The 19,399-nt window shown below is 40.6% G+C and overlaps 1 protein-coding gene across 3 annotated transcripts in view; it reads left to right on the top strand.

The window, feature by feature from the left end:
* LOC121951622 (receptor-type tyrosine-protein phosphatase N2-like) overlaps positions 1 to 19,399 on the top strand; it is a 256,425-nt gene that overhangs the window by 172,481 nt on the left and 64,545 nt on the right. For all 3 annotated transcript variants that reach the window (XM_042498013.1, XM_042498012.1, XM_042498014.1), the window contains exon 13: positions 11,438 to 11,650. In XM_042498013.1, the coding sequence (XP_042353947.1) occupies positions 11,438 to 11,650 (213 nt within the window). The remainder of the gene's footprint in view (positions 1 to 11,437; positions 11,651 to 19,399) is intronic.

Here is a 19,399-nt window from a genome sequence, read left to right as displayed (position 1 = left end):
TGTTATGTGATAAAAAAGGTGGCCTTGAATGCCTTGAAAGGTGCCATTAAATAATTATTTAATTATTATTAAAAGGATTCAACTAGCAGCTTTGCACAAATTTTGCTGTTCCCAAAGTCATCCCAAAAGTTTTTGGATGTTTAGTAGTGTAGTACTTGATTTCAGAGGGACCTATCTAGAATGTTTGCATTGGCAAATATGAAAAGGTCTATAAAAGTTGAAAGTTTGAATATTCAGGGTGACAGTGATGCTCACATAATATAGTAAACAAGCAAACATGCCCCCCTGCATGCAACAACATTTTCTGCTGGCTAGATACATCTCCCCCTGTCGGCAGAACGGCACAATATTGTTACTTTGAACAGGCAGTTCAATGATTCAGTCTTTGACTGTCAGGGGGGCAGCTTTAATATATTTAGCAAGTACTAAAGTGTCTCTCTGCAAACACCAGTTTGTCAGGTCATTTAGCTTTCAATATGATGGCCAAAATAATCTGTTAAGGCTGCGTATGTACTGTATCACTGTGAGGACACCATCAGAGATTAAGGTGCAATCTGTTAATATAATGCATTTTGTAATAATTGGATGGCATTTCTATCCAAATAAATGTTTAAACAGAGTGGTCACATTACCAGTTCTTGATTCCCTTCATCAGTCACTTGTCATATAGGCACTGAGTTACACAACGAATGAAATCCCCAACTATGGTAGTATTAGTGTCTCGCTCTATTAGGCTAAAAATATTATATGTGTAACTACAGAGTAGCAGATCCTGATACCATCTGACCGTTCCAGTGGTACCGAGGATCAGGGCAGAGGCAATACAATACAGCAGGAGAGATTCTGCTCACAGATAAGAACTAAAATGGAGGGAGACCATTCACTAAGAGCACAATGCTCCATTTAGACGAATCTATTGCTGTCAGATCTTTGCAGCGCGTGGTACAAATCTCTCACAGTGCATCTGCTCCTCTGCTGACCCCTGCTACATAGAACAAGGTACAGTACATTTCATTCAAGCCAGCACCATTTATAACACTATACGTGTGCGACGGCGGCCTTGTATGGTGCTTTGTGTGGAGCTGTTTACCAAATACAATGTTGCGCAGTATTCATGTAAAGAGCTGGTTCACAAAATTAAAGCAATGATTTACTACCGTCTCTAATCAATGCATTTTCAGAAGGGCTGTTTTTCTCCCCATCAAGGACTTCACTGTCGCCCCGTTGCATACGGCTTAGTAAAATCTACACAGTGATCCTGGGTTTTACTTTACAAAAATACAGATACATAGTCCTTGGGATGGAACTATTCAAGTTAATCAACCTTTAGAGAACAGCACAGTGAAACAAGTATGTGGGAATGTGGGAAGTTTGTGCTCTGCAAATAAAGAAGAAGCGATTACACACAATAAAGTGTTCTGATGAATGGAAATAATAGGTGGTAGATTCAAATAATGTTGAGATGCAGTTTTGGCAAATGGTAAGACTTATCTGAACTTTTAGCAAATACTGTTGCCATGGATACATGAGAATTAAATCTGAACGAATTGATATACTTTGTTTGGCCACTCAAGGGCAGAGAAACAAGTTGAAAACACAAGATTTGATATATCATCTTTTTCTTTTGTTTCATCTTTCATTATGCTTGCAGACAGAAGTCTAGAGAAACATGCTTTTGTAATTATGTTTGTGTTTACTTGATTAATATAAGTCTAATATTCATTCTCCTCGTAGCTCTGGTTTGGTCTCCACCAACTCCTGTCGAAAAATAATTGGTTCTTTAACCCTTAAAAAACCAACCTCCCACATTGTTGTTTGCACAGTTGTGTTTTAATAATTAAAGGTCTCCAATAAGAACAATAACAGCTAGAGCATGCATTCCTTTTGCAGCAGAGGGCTAAGATGTCATCCTGTAATAACCTCATGCTACCTTACCATATGTGCTGTTGCACTGGGAGATCACTTATGAAGTGTTGAGAAATATTTAGTTTAAAAAAACTTTTGGACCAATACATTTTGTGTTTTCAGTTTGTAAACATCTGATGAAAAAAAAGTGTCTGATTTTTCTATGACTTTTTGAAATTTACATAGTTTCAATACTTTAATCAATTATAATCATGTATTGACTTATATAACATTTTTTGCTTTGGTGGTGCTGATTTAGGGGAAATCAAAAATTTGAGTTCAAAGGGATCATAAATCTCAAATCTGCTTCCTGCTGCCATTTCATCTTAAACATATCTTTTTTCATGAACTGTTAATATGAGAAATATTGAATAGTGCAGCTTTAAAGCATTTACCTGGTTGCACTTATATAGTGCTGCAAACTTTGAACAAAACTAGGTATCCTGTACATACTTCAGCACTTAAAGCAATGTTTTCCATTGCCATGTTTTACTATGGTATCATGTATAGGCATGATGAATCATTACCCAAAAGTTATTCCAAGTTCAGTATATGAAAATGAAATATAAACTGTCACAACAGTGATGCAGACAGAGGGAGCAGGTAGAGGTGGGAAGTAGCAGTGGTGTGTGTGTGTGTATTTTTAGGGGTGTAGCTGTAGAAAATAAAAGCCTATCAGGAAGCGACTTTCTTGCTGCTTAAAGGGAAAGGAAATGAAATATTGGCGCCCAAAGCTCCCTGAACTCCTTCTCTCCTCTAGCTTGGTGAGCTTGTGTTTAGAGCATTGAGATTTTGTTTTTTTTTTTGGGGGGGGGGTCTAGAGAAGTATTAAGGAGGACTCAAACTGAAAGGCGCTGGTCTCCCCCCAAATTTCCAGCAACCAACAAGCAACACCACCACCACCACCACCACCCCCCCCCGGACACACACACACACACACACACACACACACACACACACACAAACACACAGCCCCTCACTGCCTGCCACCTCCAGCTGTCGCCAAGGGGACAAAAGGAGGTGTGGGGGTGTCTGTGAAGGACTTGGAGGGAGTAGGGGGGTGTTGAATAGAAAGATAAAACCGAAGCCCCCCCCCCACACACACACACACACACACACACACACACAGACACACATACTCCACCCCACCTCTATGCACAGACCTTTCATCTGCATTAGACAGCATCTCCTCTCTTTGCCCCCTCACTTTCTTTTCTAAGCTGGACTGCACACAGTGGTACGATGGGAGACTTACACTCTCTGTCTCTCTCTCACACACACACTCACACATACACAAACAGACAACTGCATACACATACCATATCTTGTAGACTCATACTAATGTCATTTGATATTTGATGTATATCCATGCATGAAAGGCAAAAGTTTAAACACCAATGACTCTTTGCCTTTGACACAAGCATAATTGTGCGCACGCACACACACACACACACACACACACACACACACACACACACACACACACCTATACCTATCTGTTTTAATGTTTTAACCTTCCCCCCATGTTTGCTGCAGCTGTTAGTCCTCAGTGGTTTCAATGCCTCTTTCTCCACTTTCTGCAGCTAATAACTCATTAGCCCTGTTTGTTGATTAGGCCTGGGGGTGGCCATGGTGTGTGTGTGTGTGTGTGTGTGTGTGTGTGTGTGTGTGTGGTGTGTGTGTGTGTGTGTGTGTGTGTGTGGGGGGGGGGGGGGTTGGTCTGTCTTTGTTGTACAACATTATGATGTGTACATGATTGAACAGTATCGACCCATACATTGTGAATTTACATTTTGAAAGTACAGTTACCTTTGGAGGAAAAAGGGATATTTGAGACTGTTTTGCTTCAAGCGTGTGTTGAAGAGACTGAATTTGCTTTGTGGATGTAAAGATAAAATAATGGAGAAATGAAAGGATTTTTTTTAAATTGTCATGGGAATCAGTTGTTTTTTGTTTGTTTGTCGAGGAAGTTTTTCCTATTTTGTTTGTGATCAGCAAGCTGTACACAGTATCTCAGAGTTTAAGCTTTCTTTTAACTTAGCAATGTTGTCTAACGAGACAGCAATTATTGGACCACGCAAATGCTGGTTCCGATTTTACAAAAATTTGGTGTTCAGGAAAATACAGGTTTTAGTAAATTGGTTAAAATACATGTTTTACTTGCAAAATACGTTACCCACTTTCTTAGCCGACATAAACATCCATTTTTGTTTCCATAACCAGTGTTGTTTTTTAGACCATAACAACACCAATATTTGACGTTAAATAAATCAGTTAAGGTGCAGGATCCTTTAAATGTAGTTTAAAAAATTGTGCCACATTTTGTAACGACATGGATAATTTACAGTTAAAACCATACTTTTCTAGGCCCTCTGATTTACAAAATATGGTGTTATTGTTTCTAAGTCATATTTATCAGCACTCTTTTGTTGCAATTTGTTTTTAATTGTTGGTCAACATTGTTTTGGCAGTAAGATAAAAAAACTGACGAATTGGTGGAGCTGTATTTGTATTCATCGAGAGAGGAATCCACTTCATCGCATGACATCACTGAAGTGGGAAAATATGGATTTTCTGAAGATATGATTGACTGAATTGTTCATTTACATGCTTATTTTTCCAGTGATAAAATGGACTGACTTGATGTTACTCTCTCTTTTTTTTCAACTGTATGACATTACACTTTGTTTGTAGCCATTGCTCGTATCATTTCACAGCTCTTGACATACAGCTTGAGTTCCCCTTTAAAAGCATCTTCATCAGAACGAGTCATAGTCACAGAAAGAGTCTTAAAATGTTATTAAAGTCAAGTTGGAAAAGAAAACACTGCAGTGCCAGTGGAGATAATTTCTGCTTGTTACTCGGAGAGAATCTTTAGTTGCAGGAGTTGTCTGGAATCGAGCAGCAGCTTCTTGGCAGCAGAGGACTGATCTGCCTCTAGATATTTTCACTACTTTCCAGAAAGCGAGTGAATGTCACCACACTGACAGAATGATTTTAATTTGTTTGAAGGGAAACAAGATTTTAAGGCTCAGCGTGAGTCTGAATGAGTTGCTGAAAGAGGAATGCTTCTGCAACACCGCTCTTTTTTCTCCTCTCTCCTCCTTTCCTGTCCTGCTCCTTTTTCCCTCCCTCCTTTTTCTGTCTTCCTTCCTCCTATGGTCTCCTTTTCCTCCCGCCACACTTTTTCCTCCTCTTCCACCCCCCCTACCACTCACCCATCCACCCCCTCCCCCTTTCCCTCTCTTGTCCTCACCTCCTCTTCCTCTCCTCTTCCTCCTCCTGTCGGCAACATGTGGAGCCGTCGCCATGGCAACGAGGGGAGGTGACATGTGCTGTAGACAGGCAGGGAATGGAGGGAGGGATGGGAGGAATATAAGGAGGAGCCCCACAGCGCACTTTGTAGTCTCTCTCTCTCTCTCAGAAAAAAATAGCATCTCATTTCTCTCTGTGGAAGTGTTGGAGGCTGCCGCTCCTCTCACTCCTCTTCTCCTCTTCTCTCTAAACCGGTGCTCAGTTGCATCAAGGAAAAGACCGGAGAGAAATTGGTGCATTTTTTTTCCTGTTTTTTTTTTTGCAACGGATGAAAAGCGAATGGCAGAAAAAAGGAGGAGGAGGAGGTGGAGAGGAAGCTGGGAACTTTCTTTTATTTTTTTTTTCAAAGCAAAGAAAGGGGATGAAGGGAGGTGATGAAACTCCCTCTCTCTCCCACTCACTCTCCTCCTCCTCCGGTGTGGTGCTGTCTCTGAGTCGGTGGTGTCGTTGCAGCCGGATGGGATGGAATGGGAAATAGACGCGGGAGGAGGTGTCTGTTGCATTACCTCACCATGGATTTTTGGTAGGAATTAATTGCTGTTCTGCATGCTAATGTGGTGTAGTTTCCAGTAACCTTCAGATGATGACTTTATGCCATTTGTTCCCAAAATTCTGTACAAAAAGCCAAAGATGAGGAGCTTGTCCTGCTGTTGCTCCTCTCTTCACTCATTCCTCTCTTGGAACCAGGATTCTCATATTTTTCTAATATTGCATATTATAATATGTTGCAGACATTTGGAGCATTTTCTTTATCAAAATTCTTGAATAAATGTAAAAAAAATTGACTGGTTTAGCCCAAAGTGCAATATTTGAGGTGAAGGCGCAATGGGAGTATCCGTGGAGTTTAGACACTGATTGACGGCGCGCCCTGGTCGACGGGCTTCATGCAGCTGCATCCCAGCGTAACATTGTAATAACATTCAGTTTAATGGGATTTACTGCTGTTTTCATTTTCTCCAGCTGCGGCTTCACGCTGCTGGAGTTCAAACTTTAAATCATGTTGTGCATTTTTTGCAATGTTGCAAGTGATATTCAACTTGGGGGAGTCTCCTAATTTGTATGCAATGTGTAATATCACATGTTTTGTATGGCAAAGATACAAAAGGAATGAAAAATTAAGTTTTTTCTGTTAGATCTGTAAATCAAAGTCCACGTTGGTGAGCAAAAGTTTGGGGTTTAATAGCATGTTACAAATAGGTGTGTGAGGACTTCTGTGCATTGGTGTGGGTGCAGTGTGCACAAGAGAGCAAGTGTATAGTGTTTGAGTCTGTGTGGGCGTGTGCACAGCTTCGTGCAAGTGAGTGTTTAAGTGTGTACCTGCAGATGTGAGCGCATCAAATGAAAAATTATTCCACAGTGTGTGTGCATGTTACACACAGACACATCCGCTCACTCACATGTGCAGCTGTGCGTTTCTGTGCACACGTGTGTCGGCGGTGCATTTCTGTGTGCTCCTTGGCTGAACGGTTTCGTTAAAGTTTTTCAAAGGCCCCGGGATGAATCAGAGGTGAGGGACAGATCTTTGTTTCCTACAGCAGTCATCATGGAGGGAAAACAATAGCCGGCCGCCGCTCTCCCTCTGACCTTTTTTCACCCATTCTGAATAAGCCGGAGCCGTGCAAATCCATCTGCCTTTTGTCTATGGGAAGCCTGGCTAATCCACCCCCCCTTCACACACACTCACTCAAATACACCCTGTCACACACACACACACACACACACACACACACACACACACACACACACACACACACACACACGCACACACGGACCAGGAGACCTAAGCTCTCCACCATTAAATCTCCATCTCAGATCCACCAAGAAACTACAAATTTCTTTCCACCACAAGCTTCCCTACACTTTTTCAAACTGATTTCACCTTATTCTTATTTCTTAATTGATTTTAATGTAATTTTCTATAGTAAAAACACCAACTCAGATTAATCTAAGTAGATTAATTAGCCATCTACACATCACACACAATATTAATACAAAACTGAATCAAAAAGTCACCACAGGACAAATAAAATACCAAAGATCTCCTGAAATGACGCATTTCTTTTCCCTCTCTTTTTGAGGGTGTCTTTTCTTTCCCCCTCCTGCTCAAAGATGCCTGTCTGTCTGTCTGTAGGGAGTGTGTCTGATATTTGCTGAAAAGGGCTGAACCCAGCAGCGTACACAGACAGCCAGCCTGCCTGCCTGCATCCTTGACGGGGCTATGGTAATGCTTTTCAGAAATACTCAGTCAAGAGGAGCTGCACACTGTATGTCAAATCACGTTTGCCTATGTGAAATGAAAAATTTGCAAGTACAATCGCTTTTCGCCAGAGCAGATGGACAATGGAGGTTGGAGGCATGAAAGGAACTCCCTTCGCCTCTATGCCTTTGGGGAGACAATATTTCCCTTTCATTTTTCGCCCCGCTCTCTGAATTAGATGTGATCGAAACGTTTGATTTTCTTCCAGAAACAAACTGGATTTTCTGATTTTTTTTCCTCTATCATACGATTAAAAAAAGAGCCAGGAATGATCTAAATTGGAGTGCAATTTCAATCCGCCTATGTTACTCAATATTAAAGAAATCCTGATTGTCACAGATTATTCCTTTTAGCCTGTAATCATACCAAAAACACACATTTACTTTAATTTGTCACCGCTAAGCTGCAGTTCTCCGTAGCGGTCGCAGCTTTTTTTTTCTTTCTTTTTTTTATCAAGCCCTCAACATGTAATGTGATTGAAAGTGTTAAGCCACAGGAGGGAGAGTCAGAAAAGGCCTCAGAGCCGTGCTGATAACCTCCTATTATCAGAAACAGAGTGTAGGTGACACGGCGAGAATCGGACTCGCTATGCAAGACTTTTGCTCAATATTTCCAAGCGTTGGGTTTCATGCTGCGTTGCTGAAAAGGTTACACAGTCCTCTGCAAAGTAATGACTGCGTGCATCATGTGTGAACGTTCCGCCTCCCGTCCCGAGCAAACATTTGATTTTCAATCATTGCAAATTTCTGCTACATCTGCCTCTGCGGCGCGGGCAGAATGGCTTTTTTTTGTTTTTTTCATAGATGCGATCTAACAAGTCATACACCCCCAACTCTCTGTCACACACACTCCTCCACCCCCTTTTACAGTTACTAACAACTGCAACCAAACTTGATTAAGCAGGTGGGGTCAGGCTACATTTGTTTGAATCAATAGACAGACATGCTAGGCAGCCACGATGAAGAGTCTGGGGGGGAGGTGGAATCGGGGTGTGTGTGTGTGTGTGTGTGTGTGTGTGTGTGTGTGTGTATATTTGTGAGCAGAAGGGGGGCTAAGCAAATGCCGGCATCTGTCCCGTGAAAGATGACTGAGCTGTTACAGTTAGAGCCTTGAATTATGGGCCATTACTAGCCGAGCAAGATGCAATCCCTCTCCATGAAACTTAATTTGACAAAACAATGAGATGACTCGGGGAGTAAAATGACAAATGAAGTTATTTGATCCGTAGTTTAAAAAAAATAATTAAAAAAACGCAAAAGCATGATTGCAGTGGAAGCATGTGGAATCAGCAGTAATGCATTATTAATGGCCTTGCCAAACCCACAACACGTACAGGCTTACTGCTCAGCTACTTTTTTTTATGCCGTTTCTTGATATTTCTGTTGCGATCTCTCACATTAAGACCGCATTAATAAAAAGAAACATTAAAAAGGATAAAATTTTATCTGCTTTTACGAATGCAATTTTAATATCTGCAGCCATACGAAACTAACAAACCCTGCATTATGTTTATTACTGATTCATGAATAGCCTCAGTAGTAACTTGTGGTTACTAGTAGCTAAATCTTTTATACGTACTGTACTTCTAAGTGGGATTTCTCACATTTTTTGTTCTGCTTTATTATTATATTTCTTCCCCAGCACTGAGAGAATGGTCTTTAGTGCGGTGCTCCAGTCAGAGACGCCCACTGTTTCCTTTCAAGGCCGTCACATTACTATGCAACCAGCTTTTACAGTACGGCTTAGAGCTCCCCCAAGCAAATTGGACACCCCACAAAGCATCGGACAACTGTTGTCCCCCTTTGTGGGTCTTTCTGCAGGCACTCTTTATCAGGTGCTGAATGCAGAGGCAGCAATGAATGAAATCATAGGGGGTGGGGGTGGTGGGGAGGGAAGGGCGGCATCATCGAGTGGTGTTTGCCGCCCTTCCCTCTGGGGGGGGCACTCGCTGAAACCTCACAAGAATTCCAGAACAATCCGTGTGCAGGGTAGAGCGCTCCTTTTCCCACCTCCCAGGGTTTCAGGATTTCTCAGCGCTGACAGGCAGGCAGGAGGGATTCGACAAGGCTGCCCCCTTTCTCCCTACCGCTTTCAAAGCCTCCTTTCCATTTAACTCACCACGCCGCACCTCGCCTAATCTCTGTGACCTCTACCACCGAGGGACAGGGAGTTCTTTTTTTTTGTTTTACCCCCCCTTTTCTCCTTTACCCCCGAGACAAGCCTGCTGTCTTTCTGTGAGGTTGAGAGCATCTCTGAATTTCTCTTTTTGGCACAAAAATAATACCTAACAAGCTTAATGTGCAGAATAAAATTACTATCCATACAAGCTAATGATGAGCTATAGCAGTGGTTCCCAACTGGACTAGCCACAGGCTCCACAAATTCGATAAATTGTCACATATTCAATTTTATTTCACAGAATGTAAACAACATGGTGGCTTTAAACACAAAGAAATAAATTATGTTAATAAAAGCTCTGTGCCAGAAATTCACTGTTTTTCAAAATCAAGTGTTTTTTCTGGAAAAACTTGTTCACGAGCCACTTGGGGTCCATTCAGACCTGCGACCCACTGTTGGACCACAACCCACCAGTTGGAGACCACTGATTTATAATGACTGTTTAAAATGTTGTACAAGTAAAAGAGGGGGTTATCTTTAAGTGTGCTGCAAAGATGTGAACAAACTCTAGTTACCAAGCAGAAACGAGTAAAGAAATGCTTTTTTTTTGCTATTGATTTCTTCTGAGAATTCTGTGTCGGAGAATTGTAAGCCTTGTCATTGGCAGTGCAATTTGTAGCGCTTCTCCTTCTTGGTTCTTGGCATCGTTCTTTGTTGTCAAGATCATTACACAGTGTGTAATAATGGGGAATTATGGTGCCTATTGTTAACTCTTAGTAGTCAGGTAAAAACGCAACAGGCCCATTATCTTGAGCTCGCTGGTGTCTGAAAAATGAACAGCGAGCGGCAGTTGGAGCCGCAGCTCAATACTTCCCCTCACTCAAATTATAGCCGCGGCGGTTCTTACACACTCAAGAAGCAGTTCAAACAGAGAGTTTTATCATACAGTATGTGTCCATTGTGTTATCTTAAGCAGCAGACCGTGTGAAAAGAAATCTTTCATCTCCAGTTGTTTGCTGAAGGATCTGGTTCTCACGCGTTGGATTAAAGTGCCGCCGAGGTCGAAATTGGCAAGGCGCTTGCTCAAGACGGCAGAACGTCTGTTGCCTCCCGTTCACAACGGCAAAAAAAAAAAAAAAAATTCCTCCAGTATAGCAAACGGTGTGTTGAGCTGTCGAGGCACACTCAGAATGCTTTCCTAAACAGGAGTTTATGTATTCTATGCACTCCTGGGCACAGATGGTGGAACAAACGCTTGTGATTATACTTTTCATCGAGCACAGTGATATGCATATTTATGTCTATCCAAAAAAGGAAATAAAAGAACCATGTGATTTACACTTTCATCCACCGATGTGTAGACTTTTTTGGGGGAGAATCATTGGAAGCAAAAGCAATTAACACTTTTAAGGGGGTTCAGATAGATTACTGTCAAATGAGGGATTTTAGTGGCTTGTTTTTTGGACCGTTTGGTGAATGCTTTAATCCAGGGGTTTAAAACCGTGTGCCACACTGCACTGAGAGTCTGCCGGGTTGTTCCAATCAAACACCAGATGAATTTGCAGATTAGTTCCTCTTGTCGGACTGATCAAAAGAATCACCTGGTGTCGTTTTTGGCTCTAATGAAAGCCTGCACACTTTTAGGTACATAGTTTTACACCCCTGCAGTTCAATCCACCTGCTACCATCATGAGCACAGACTTTATTAGCGTGGTGGATGAATCAAAACTCTTATGTGGCCAGAGGGAGTACCACGCTCTGCCTATCCACTTACCTCAGATTAAAATAATAATAGAAACACCTTATTAAACCTTTTTGTATTTGTTCTTTTGTGGCCCACAGGGGAGCCAAATCAACCAGATTCCCACCAAGTACAGCCAGGCCGAGTCCACCAAGTTTCTCATCCTCACCGTTGTGTCCATCCTGTGCATTGTTGGCGTGCTGCTGGCCTCCACCGTAGTCTACTGCCTCCGCCACCGCTCCCACCACAAGCTGAAAGAGAAGCTCACCAATCTGGGAACAGATGCTGGCAGCGATGCTACCGCCACCTATCAGGTAGGAGGTGCTACTGCGCTATATTTGAATTTAAATAGAGAAGATGATTTTTTTTTTTTAAATAACAGTAGTAAAAAATGCAGGATCATAAAACAATTTCCAAACATTTTTGCTTGTGGGCCTTTAAAATGACGTTCTGTATGTTTTGGAACCCCTCATCACCAGATTATGTTCATTCACTGGTTGTGGCTATGTGGCAGCTTCCAGGGCTGAAAAATTAAGTCAAAGTGCCAAAAACTGCAGTTCCTCAAATGGCCACTCGATGCTGGGTTCAAGAGTGAGTCAGTCCCTATAGACACCCATATTAAAAAGATCAACTTTGCAGCAGAAATAAACATGTTTACAGCCTGAAACAAAAAAAAATGTTGGTCTTTATAACTAATTTACCCATTTATTCCAACTGTATGGGGGTGACGTTATATATAAATGATCTAGTTGAATATTATTAAGGCCTAAAGTTATGCATAGTTAAGGGAATAGCCAATTTAAGTGACAGGCTGTCTGCAGATGAAAAAAAAAAATCCAAAATCCTGATAGCCCAAATGTCGAACTCTGCAAGTAGATACAACTGTGGCTGGGCCAGCTACGTGACTCGCCCACCAAACTTACATAATCAGCCCCCATGGCCCCTTGGTCAGGAGGCAGAAGGCCTGAAGAAAATGCGAAGTTGGCCCTTAGCTAGCCAGGAAGTGTTAGGTTAAGGTTAGGGCAAGGCTTAGTTCTCGTTATTCATAATGTGAATCACATCTTCATGTATAATGAGTGTATTAAACAAATAAGTTGGATTATTGCTGCTCTTTTTTTAATATCTTTTCTTAAATAATAACCCTATAAAATGAATCACGTCTTTGTGCATCAAGCACTGTGATTTGCTGTTAAACACTATGATGTCATGTAAAATATTAAATTACTCTCTCTGTCATACCTACACATATAAATAAATCTGACAAGGTAAAAACAGAAATCAACGTTTTCAAAAAATCTAATTGTTGCAGTCAAGCCCATCTGAAATTATGTGAAGAGTTCAATGGAGGCACCGATCGATCACAGGAACATAAGAAAACCCTCCGCAGGAAGGCCTAGTTTATTAGCCACAACATCGAATTGTAGCAGGGTTCAAATGGCAAAGCATTTAGCTAGCTATGAAGAGTGAGAATCCCATCTTCATAAATTAAATGCATAAAGTGGACTATTGCTTCGTTTGGAGTAATATTTTTTCACTAAAATATTGTGTTCTAGTAGTGTTCAAATAACCGTTACTTTGGACACAGTTTGTTGAGTGTTACTGCAGTTATACAAACTCGGGGCTAAAAAATGAAAGTCCACAATCCAATCAGTGACATCACGGCGATTACATCCATTATACTTACTCCTTATATGTCTGTGTGTGGCAGGTTCGACCAAAGAGTGATGGTTAAATTGACACATTTTTACAGGTCAAATTATATAATTCACTGGAGGGGGAGGACAGTCTGAAAAACTAAACATAACTTAGTATATCAGAAATATATGTTAGGGCTATCCTATCCTGTTAATTATCTAGTGTAGTACATATGTTTCATAAAAAAATCAAGTAGAACTGTGCCACCAAAATGAGTGTAATTTATCAGATTTATACCATGTTTTACATTTATATTCTTTTCATGTAGATACATTCACACTTTTGTTTCTTGCAAATGTATGTAAATCTGAAAATGCTGAGTCTCTTTTTAGATAATGCTTTTATCTCAAGTGTAGCATTCCCAGTGTTGGTGGCTGAAAGCTTTTCCTTTAGGACTTGTGTTGGGGTGAAAATTAAAAAAAACAAAAAACTTTACTGCAGGAGTGTCATTGATGCTTCACCCAATCAACAGTTTTTATTTGTATTATGACTAGAGTGATTCTGTGCGGTGATTGCTTACTGTACTTAGTCTCTGGCTGTATTTGTTGTTTGACACATGAAGCAATATCACCAATCCAACAGGTTTTTCCACCTCAAGTCATTTCCATTCCCCCCTCTGCTTGCTGTAATTATCCTTTGGCCGGAATAGCCGGGTGTGAAATTTAATTTACAGAATCCAATATTAAGTGGCTTTTTGAGCAAAGAATTAGATTGAGATTTTTCCATCTCTCTCCCTGACCTTTTCCCCGCCATGTTTTTAAATGAGAGTGGTCCTGTGAGCATTGATTTTATAATGAGCCCAGCCCTAAGTGCTTACATTTTATGCTCTTCTCCGGGGATTTTTAACTCCTGAAATAGACTGCGCTGCTGCGTCAGAGGTTTACCTCAACACCGGGGACTTGTAAAGATTCATGATTTTAATTTCTGCATAATCTATTGTTCACCAGTGAGGAGGATGATAAAATATGAGAATTATATAGGGTTCCCACGGTAATGTAAAACCTGGAAAAGTCATGGAACTAGTAACTAGAGCTAGAGTGTTTTTGAAAAATCATGGGAATTGGTTGTGTGCCATGATTTAATTACAATACTGTTACATAACAGAGAATTTGTTCTTCTGAAGGTGACGACATAATGTAGCTCTAACACACACCGGTGGATAACAATGCTTTGGTTATGTTTTTGTTTATTTGTTCATCACAAAGTTTGTTTTTTTTTTCATTTTCTCCATGCATTGCATCAGGGCATATACCTTTTAAATGTCTGTATCTTGTATTTATTTAATCGTTGATTTTTAAAGAAAACATGCTTAAGACATGTACCTTTGAAAAATTTGGCAATTTTTTTTCTTCATCTTTTATGTTATGTGTCAAGTTTATGTTTATGTTTTTTTTTTCCTCCATTTTTTGGGTGTTTTTTTAAAGATTTTTTTTGAAAACTTAAAAATTGGGGCCTTTTTTTTTCTTCTTCTTTTGCTTCTTAAAAAAACGGGTTTGGAAGGTATAATTTCTTGAACTATCCCCAAAATTAAACCATAAATCACAGCCAGAAAATGTAAAAACAGAGATAATCTTAGGATTTTCAATTTTCTGAAGGTCCTTGAACACGTCATGTGGGATGTTGTTTGACTCTTTAGTGTTTGAAGAACTCTGGGCAAGTGAAACAGTCTTGAAAAGTCATGGAAAACTTTGGTTTTTAGTCCATGAAAATGCGTGGGAACCCTGATCATAAAGGACTTCACAGGATTTAACCACCAAGACTGCTTCTGAAAGTGTGACATTCAATATGCCCAATGACAGGCTGACATTTCAGCTCCACACCTTCCTCTGTCTACATAAAATATTTGCTTTTCCTCAGTGTCAGAAACTTATCTTCATGGTTACTTGCCTCCGAGATTTGCTTTAAGCCTCTAATTGGAAAATGCTAATTAAAATGCACACGTAAGACTGTGTTTACGCATTATTCATGTGATTATTAGCGAACAAAAACATTCATGTCGCTCATTCTTGGGAGGTTTGCTCAGCCCTGCTTTGCTCAGACTCCCAAAGCTCTTGCAGTTGATTCTCTTTCCTCTGTCGTCTTTATCGAGCCTCGACAGCGAGCCGTCGTCATCCTCAGTGAAAGACCTCAGTGTTCAGCTCCCATCTTAGCCGTGTAAGCCTCGTCTCTTTGTCAGAGCTGCTGTGTAGAGGGGTTCCCTGGGCTGGATTCTGTCTGTGTGTGTGTGTGTGTGTGTGTGTGTCTGTGTGTGTGTGTCTGTGTGTGTGTGTGTGTGTGTGTGTGTGTGTGTGTGTGTGCAGTCTCTAGGGCTACATGCAATTAAAGCAGACAGGAAGCGGCAGGCTGCCTGACGGCCTTACTACTGCGTCTCCTTCATACTGGCTGTCAAACACACACACTCGCACAAGCATACACACGTAAACATGCACAAACACACACATATACGCGTGCGCACACTCACCAGCTACTGCATGTTAATGATTCTTGCCCTTGGCGCATTTGTTTGAGGCCTCACTTCACACACTTACACACACACACACACACAGACACACACACACACACACACACACCGTCTTCCATCCACGTCAGCGTGCCACCAGCTCCTTCTGAATCCCCTCCACCTTCAGCTCCCCGCTCCTCCACTCCCCGGCTTGTCAATCAAACGGTCCCCGTGAAACCGCAACATGGGATTGGCCGACACCGACAAAGGAGACGTTGATTGACAGGCGTTGACAGAGGAGTGTGCGCACCGTGTCTGAGCGCTGGGCGGGGAGATGGTGGATGATGCTCGTCAGTCAGTCAGTCAGTCCCTGGATTACTCTGCGGCCAACATGGGAGTCTACAATGTCGCCTTCACTTTATCTTTCCATCTGATTCAAACTTTTATCTGCTCCTAAAAGTCTCTTTTTTTTCCCTCGAAGTAGAGGAAACCAGAGATCATTGCACTTGATTGCAGTGCAACTTTTTTGCATGGATTTTCCACAAATCAAGAGATATTATCTCGGAGCAATATTATCCTATTTAAAGATATCATCACCATATAGCCATGAAATTTCTTTAAACATGAGAAATGCTTTGGAAACTAGTAGAGATATCTCAACAGATTTGCATATTTTCTCAAATTTTGAAGACACAAAAACCAGATTAAATGACCTGTTAAGATTTTTTTTGCCCCCTGCACAGAAACTGTGTCTGTTTTCTCTGCGTGGCTCAATTTAATTTCAAGGACCTTCACAGGCACGATAACATCGTCTTTACACTGCCAAAGAATGAGTGCGAAACACATTTCCAGTACATCTCAGTTTAGATTAAACAAGCAAACAATAACTCTTGTTCCCTGACTGTCCTACACCTCCTGTCTCTCTTTCAATGTTGTGTTTTATTTCCTGTCTTCTTCTCTCTCACATTCTCTTGGACAAATACAGCAGTTTGCTGATAACAACCTTTCATTAAAAATCAGGCTGTTTACGGTCAGTGTCATATACTGATATGATAGATAAAATGTTATTTGATTGATAACATAGCATGCAGTTAATCAATATTGTGCTGCTTGTCTTTGGGAAGTCCTTATCCTGACCTGACTTTAGATTGTTTTACATTTCAATATGAAGTATTAATAAATGTTATATTATTTAGTGCCAGGATTAGCAGCAGTAACAATGCGATTTGTGTTACACTTCAGTGTGGGGTTATGTTACACAGAGAAAGGATAGTCTAAATGTGTTTTTCTATTAGACAGTGATTCATCATAAAAATGCAGTGGATTTTTGTACAAGCCATCACAGTGTTCATCTATATGGCTCAATAAATGAACAAACAATGTAGGACAATATATACTGTAAATACTAATATAGCGAGTCAGTACATCATGCCATGTCCATGTCTCTCTAGGATTTTACATACATGTTGGACGATTTTATTATAATATGGCCAAAAGTACTTTTGAAGGTAGAAAAAAAGAACAAAAGTATAGTTACTCTATATTCACTCTAGTGTTATATTGTTTATAGACTAAGCTCTTTTTTTAGTCCAGTATTTGTATGTTTTTTAGTGGATTCTTTGTCTAGCATAGAAATTGTCATGCATAAATGTTTATTGTCAGTCTAAAAGCTTTTATTGGCTGCCGTCAAGACATATTGACTTCATCATTGCGTTTTTATCAGACACTGTCCCATATTCTGTCTCTAGCTTTTTTTTTCAGTTATTCAGCCTCGTGTCCCCCACCCTCCCTCGACTCCACCATATTGTATCATGTTCCCCCTTTTATTTGTTTGTTTGTTCAAGCAGAGAGGCAAAGCACTCGGGTAAAGGCCCCTGCATTTGTTTTGGTCAGGAGGGCATGTAAACAGAGGCGCCAATGGGCCCTGCTGACACACCCCGACCCCCAAACCCAGTCTTCCACCCCATTAGTAGGCTTTTATAAAGAAGGGGTGCTTTGGGTGGCACACGCCTCCCGTCACTGAAACGCCCGCCGTTGCCCCGGGGTGATGCATGATTTGAGACGGTCATGTGGCGCCAAGTGGATTCCTTGGCATGACGCCCATGAGAGGGGGTTGTTGGGGTTTTTGTTTTAACCTTTATTTATGCAGGGGAGGGTTGAGGAGGCACATGTTAAAGAACTGATCACACAAAGTCATCTCCACATGGCTCTAACTTCACAGCAGCAACTCTTTTTTTTAATGCTTTCTAGGTGAGCACTCCCTTTTCTCATACCTTAGTGGTGTTTATTGATTTTTGTCCTGAAAGAAAAATCTTTGTGTCAAGGCTTTTATTTTGTTTCAGGCCGCCAAACAAAGTGAAAATCAGGACATAAAGAAAACTCGTGTTTTCCAGGAGCAAAAAATATGTGTTTTTGAGTTAATAATTAAAGCATTCAAAGCTTTCAGAATTACCAGAGTGAATTGCATTTTTTAAAATTTTTGCACAGTTATTACAATCTTTTTCTTTCTGAGTCAGCTGCGTCATCATTAAGCAGGGATGCAGCCTTATACAGGAGCTTAATTTTAGTTAAACATTTAGGATGCTTCGATAACAAGATAACATTTGTTCTTATCTGTAGCATACCAATGGTTCACTTTCTAACATTTGTTTAAAAACAATCACATCATTTCTGTTTTTTTTTTTCAAATGCTCTCGTACATTTTAAGATTGATTTTCTACCATCCAGACGGACATTTGTTTTCATTCATTTCAATTGTCTTTAAAATCAATTTGACTTAAAGCTTTCTAGAAATTGGTAATCCATCATGAGGAACATTTATCTCCCCGTATTTATTGTCAAAGTTAATGCAGTTCTGAGAATGGATGCGCCAACATTGTAGAAAAAAAGTGCCTCATTCATGAGCTGTGAGAAAAATGAATCCAGAAGACAAAAAAAAGGTAATATGGATGTGCCAGAAAGGATCATTTTCTCATGGATGTCCTTGAATACACCAACAATAAGGAGAAACAGTCCCTTCTCACTACTGCAACATAAACATTTGACAAAATTACTAAATTTTAGAACATCATAGAGAGTATAGGCAATTTATAAAAAACATTGGTGTGATATACCAAAATTAGTGAGTACATAGGCTTCGGTAACTTGATCAAGGACATTTTCACGGGACTGAGCCCTGAAATAGTAATGTTTCACTCACAGCTTCCCTGCTACCACACAAGAAGAGACAAGACTGGATGTGTTTGCTGTAAGTCTCCTTGGGAGTCTGACTTAGTCTCACCTACTCTGTCATTAAGGGCATAAATTCCCAAATAAAATGCAATGTTGAGACAAAGCTGGAAAATGCACAGCAGACTCTCATCTAGCTCATAAAACATAGTGATTAATATGCCACGTCTTGCCACCTGATGAAGTATGTATCGTTGAAAATCAATACACTGTAAATAAAGATACTTGTGTTTGAATGGGAGCAGCTTGGGGAGGAGATTTCAGAGGCGCTGTAAATTTTCACTGTTTAGACTCTAAACCTGTCCAGGGTTATATTATTTCTTCACATTTTTGCCTTTTTGTCCTCTAATTGGCTCTCGGGGGGAAGCCATTTTGAATCAGTTTTAATTACATCATAAAAGAATTTGCTGCAGCGGCAAAGTTCACTGTGTGGGCTCGTTGAAATATGAATGCTGTTGATCATGGGTTTCCCTCCCAGACAAAACACCCACAACGCAGTGTATTGTGCTGATTGGGCTCCATGTTACTGAGGATGTAACACGGGTGCACAGACAGGAAGGCCGTCAAACTGGTGCTTTTACCAGCCAGAAGAGTTTTTGGGACAATATTTTGCTTTATCAAACATCCGAAAATGAGTAGTTGGTGTGATCCAACACTGATATCATGGAAACTTGTGAAATATGCAGTAAAATGTAATCTT

This window comes from Plectropomus leopardus, chromosome 12 (genome assembly GCF_008729295.1).
Source record: "Plectropomus leopardus isolate mb chromosome 12, YSFRI_Pleo_2.0, whole genome shotgun sequence".
Classification (NCBI taxonomy): Eukaryota; Metazoa; Chordata; class Actinopteri; order Perciformes; family Serranidae; genus Plectropomus; species Plectropomus leopardus.
Note: the sequence above shows the minus strand (reverse complement) of the source record. Positions and strands in the feature narration are given on the sequence as shown.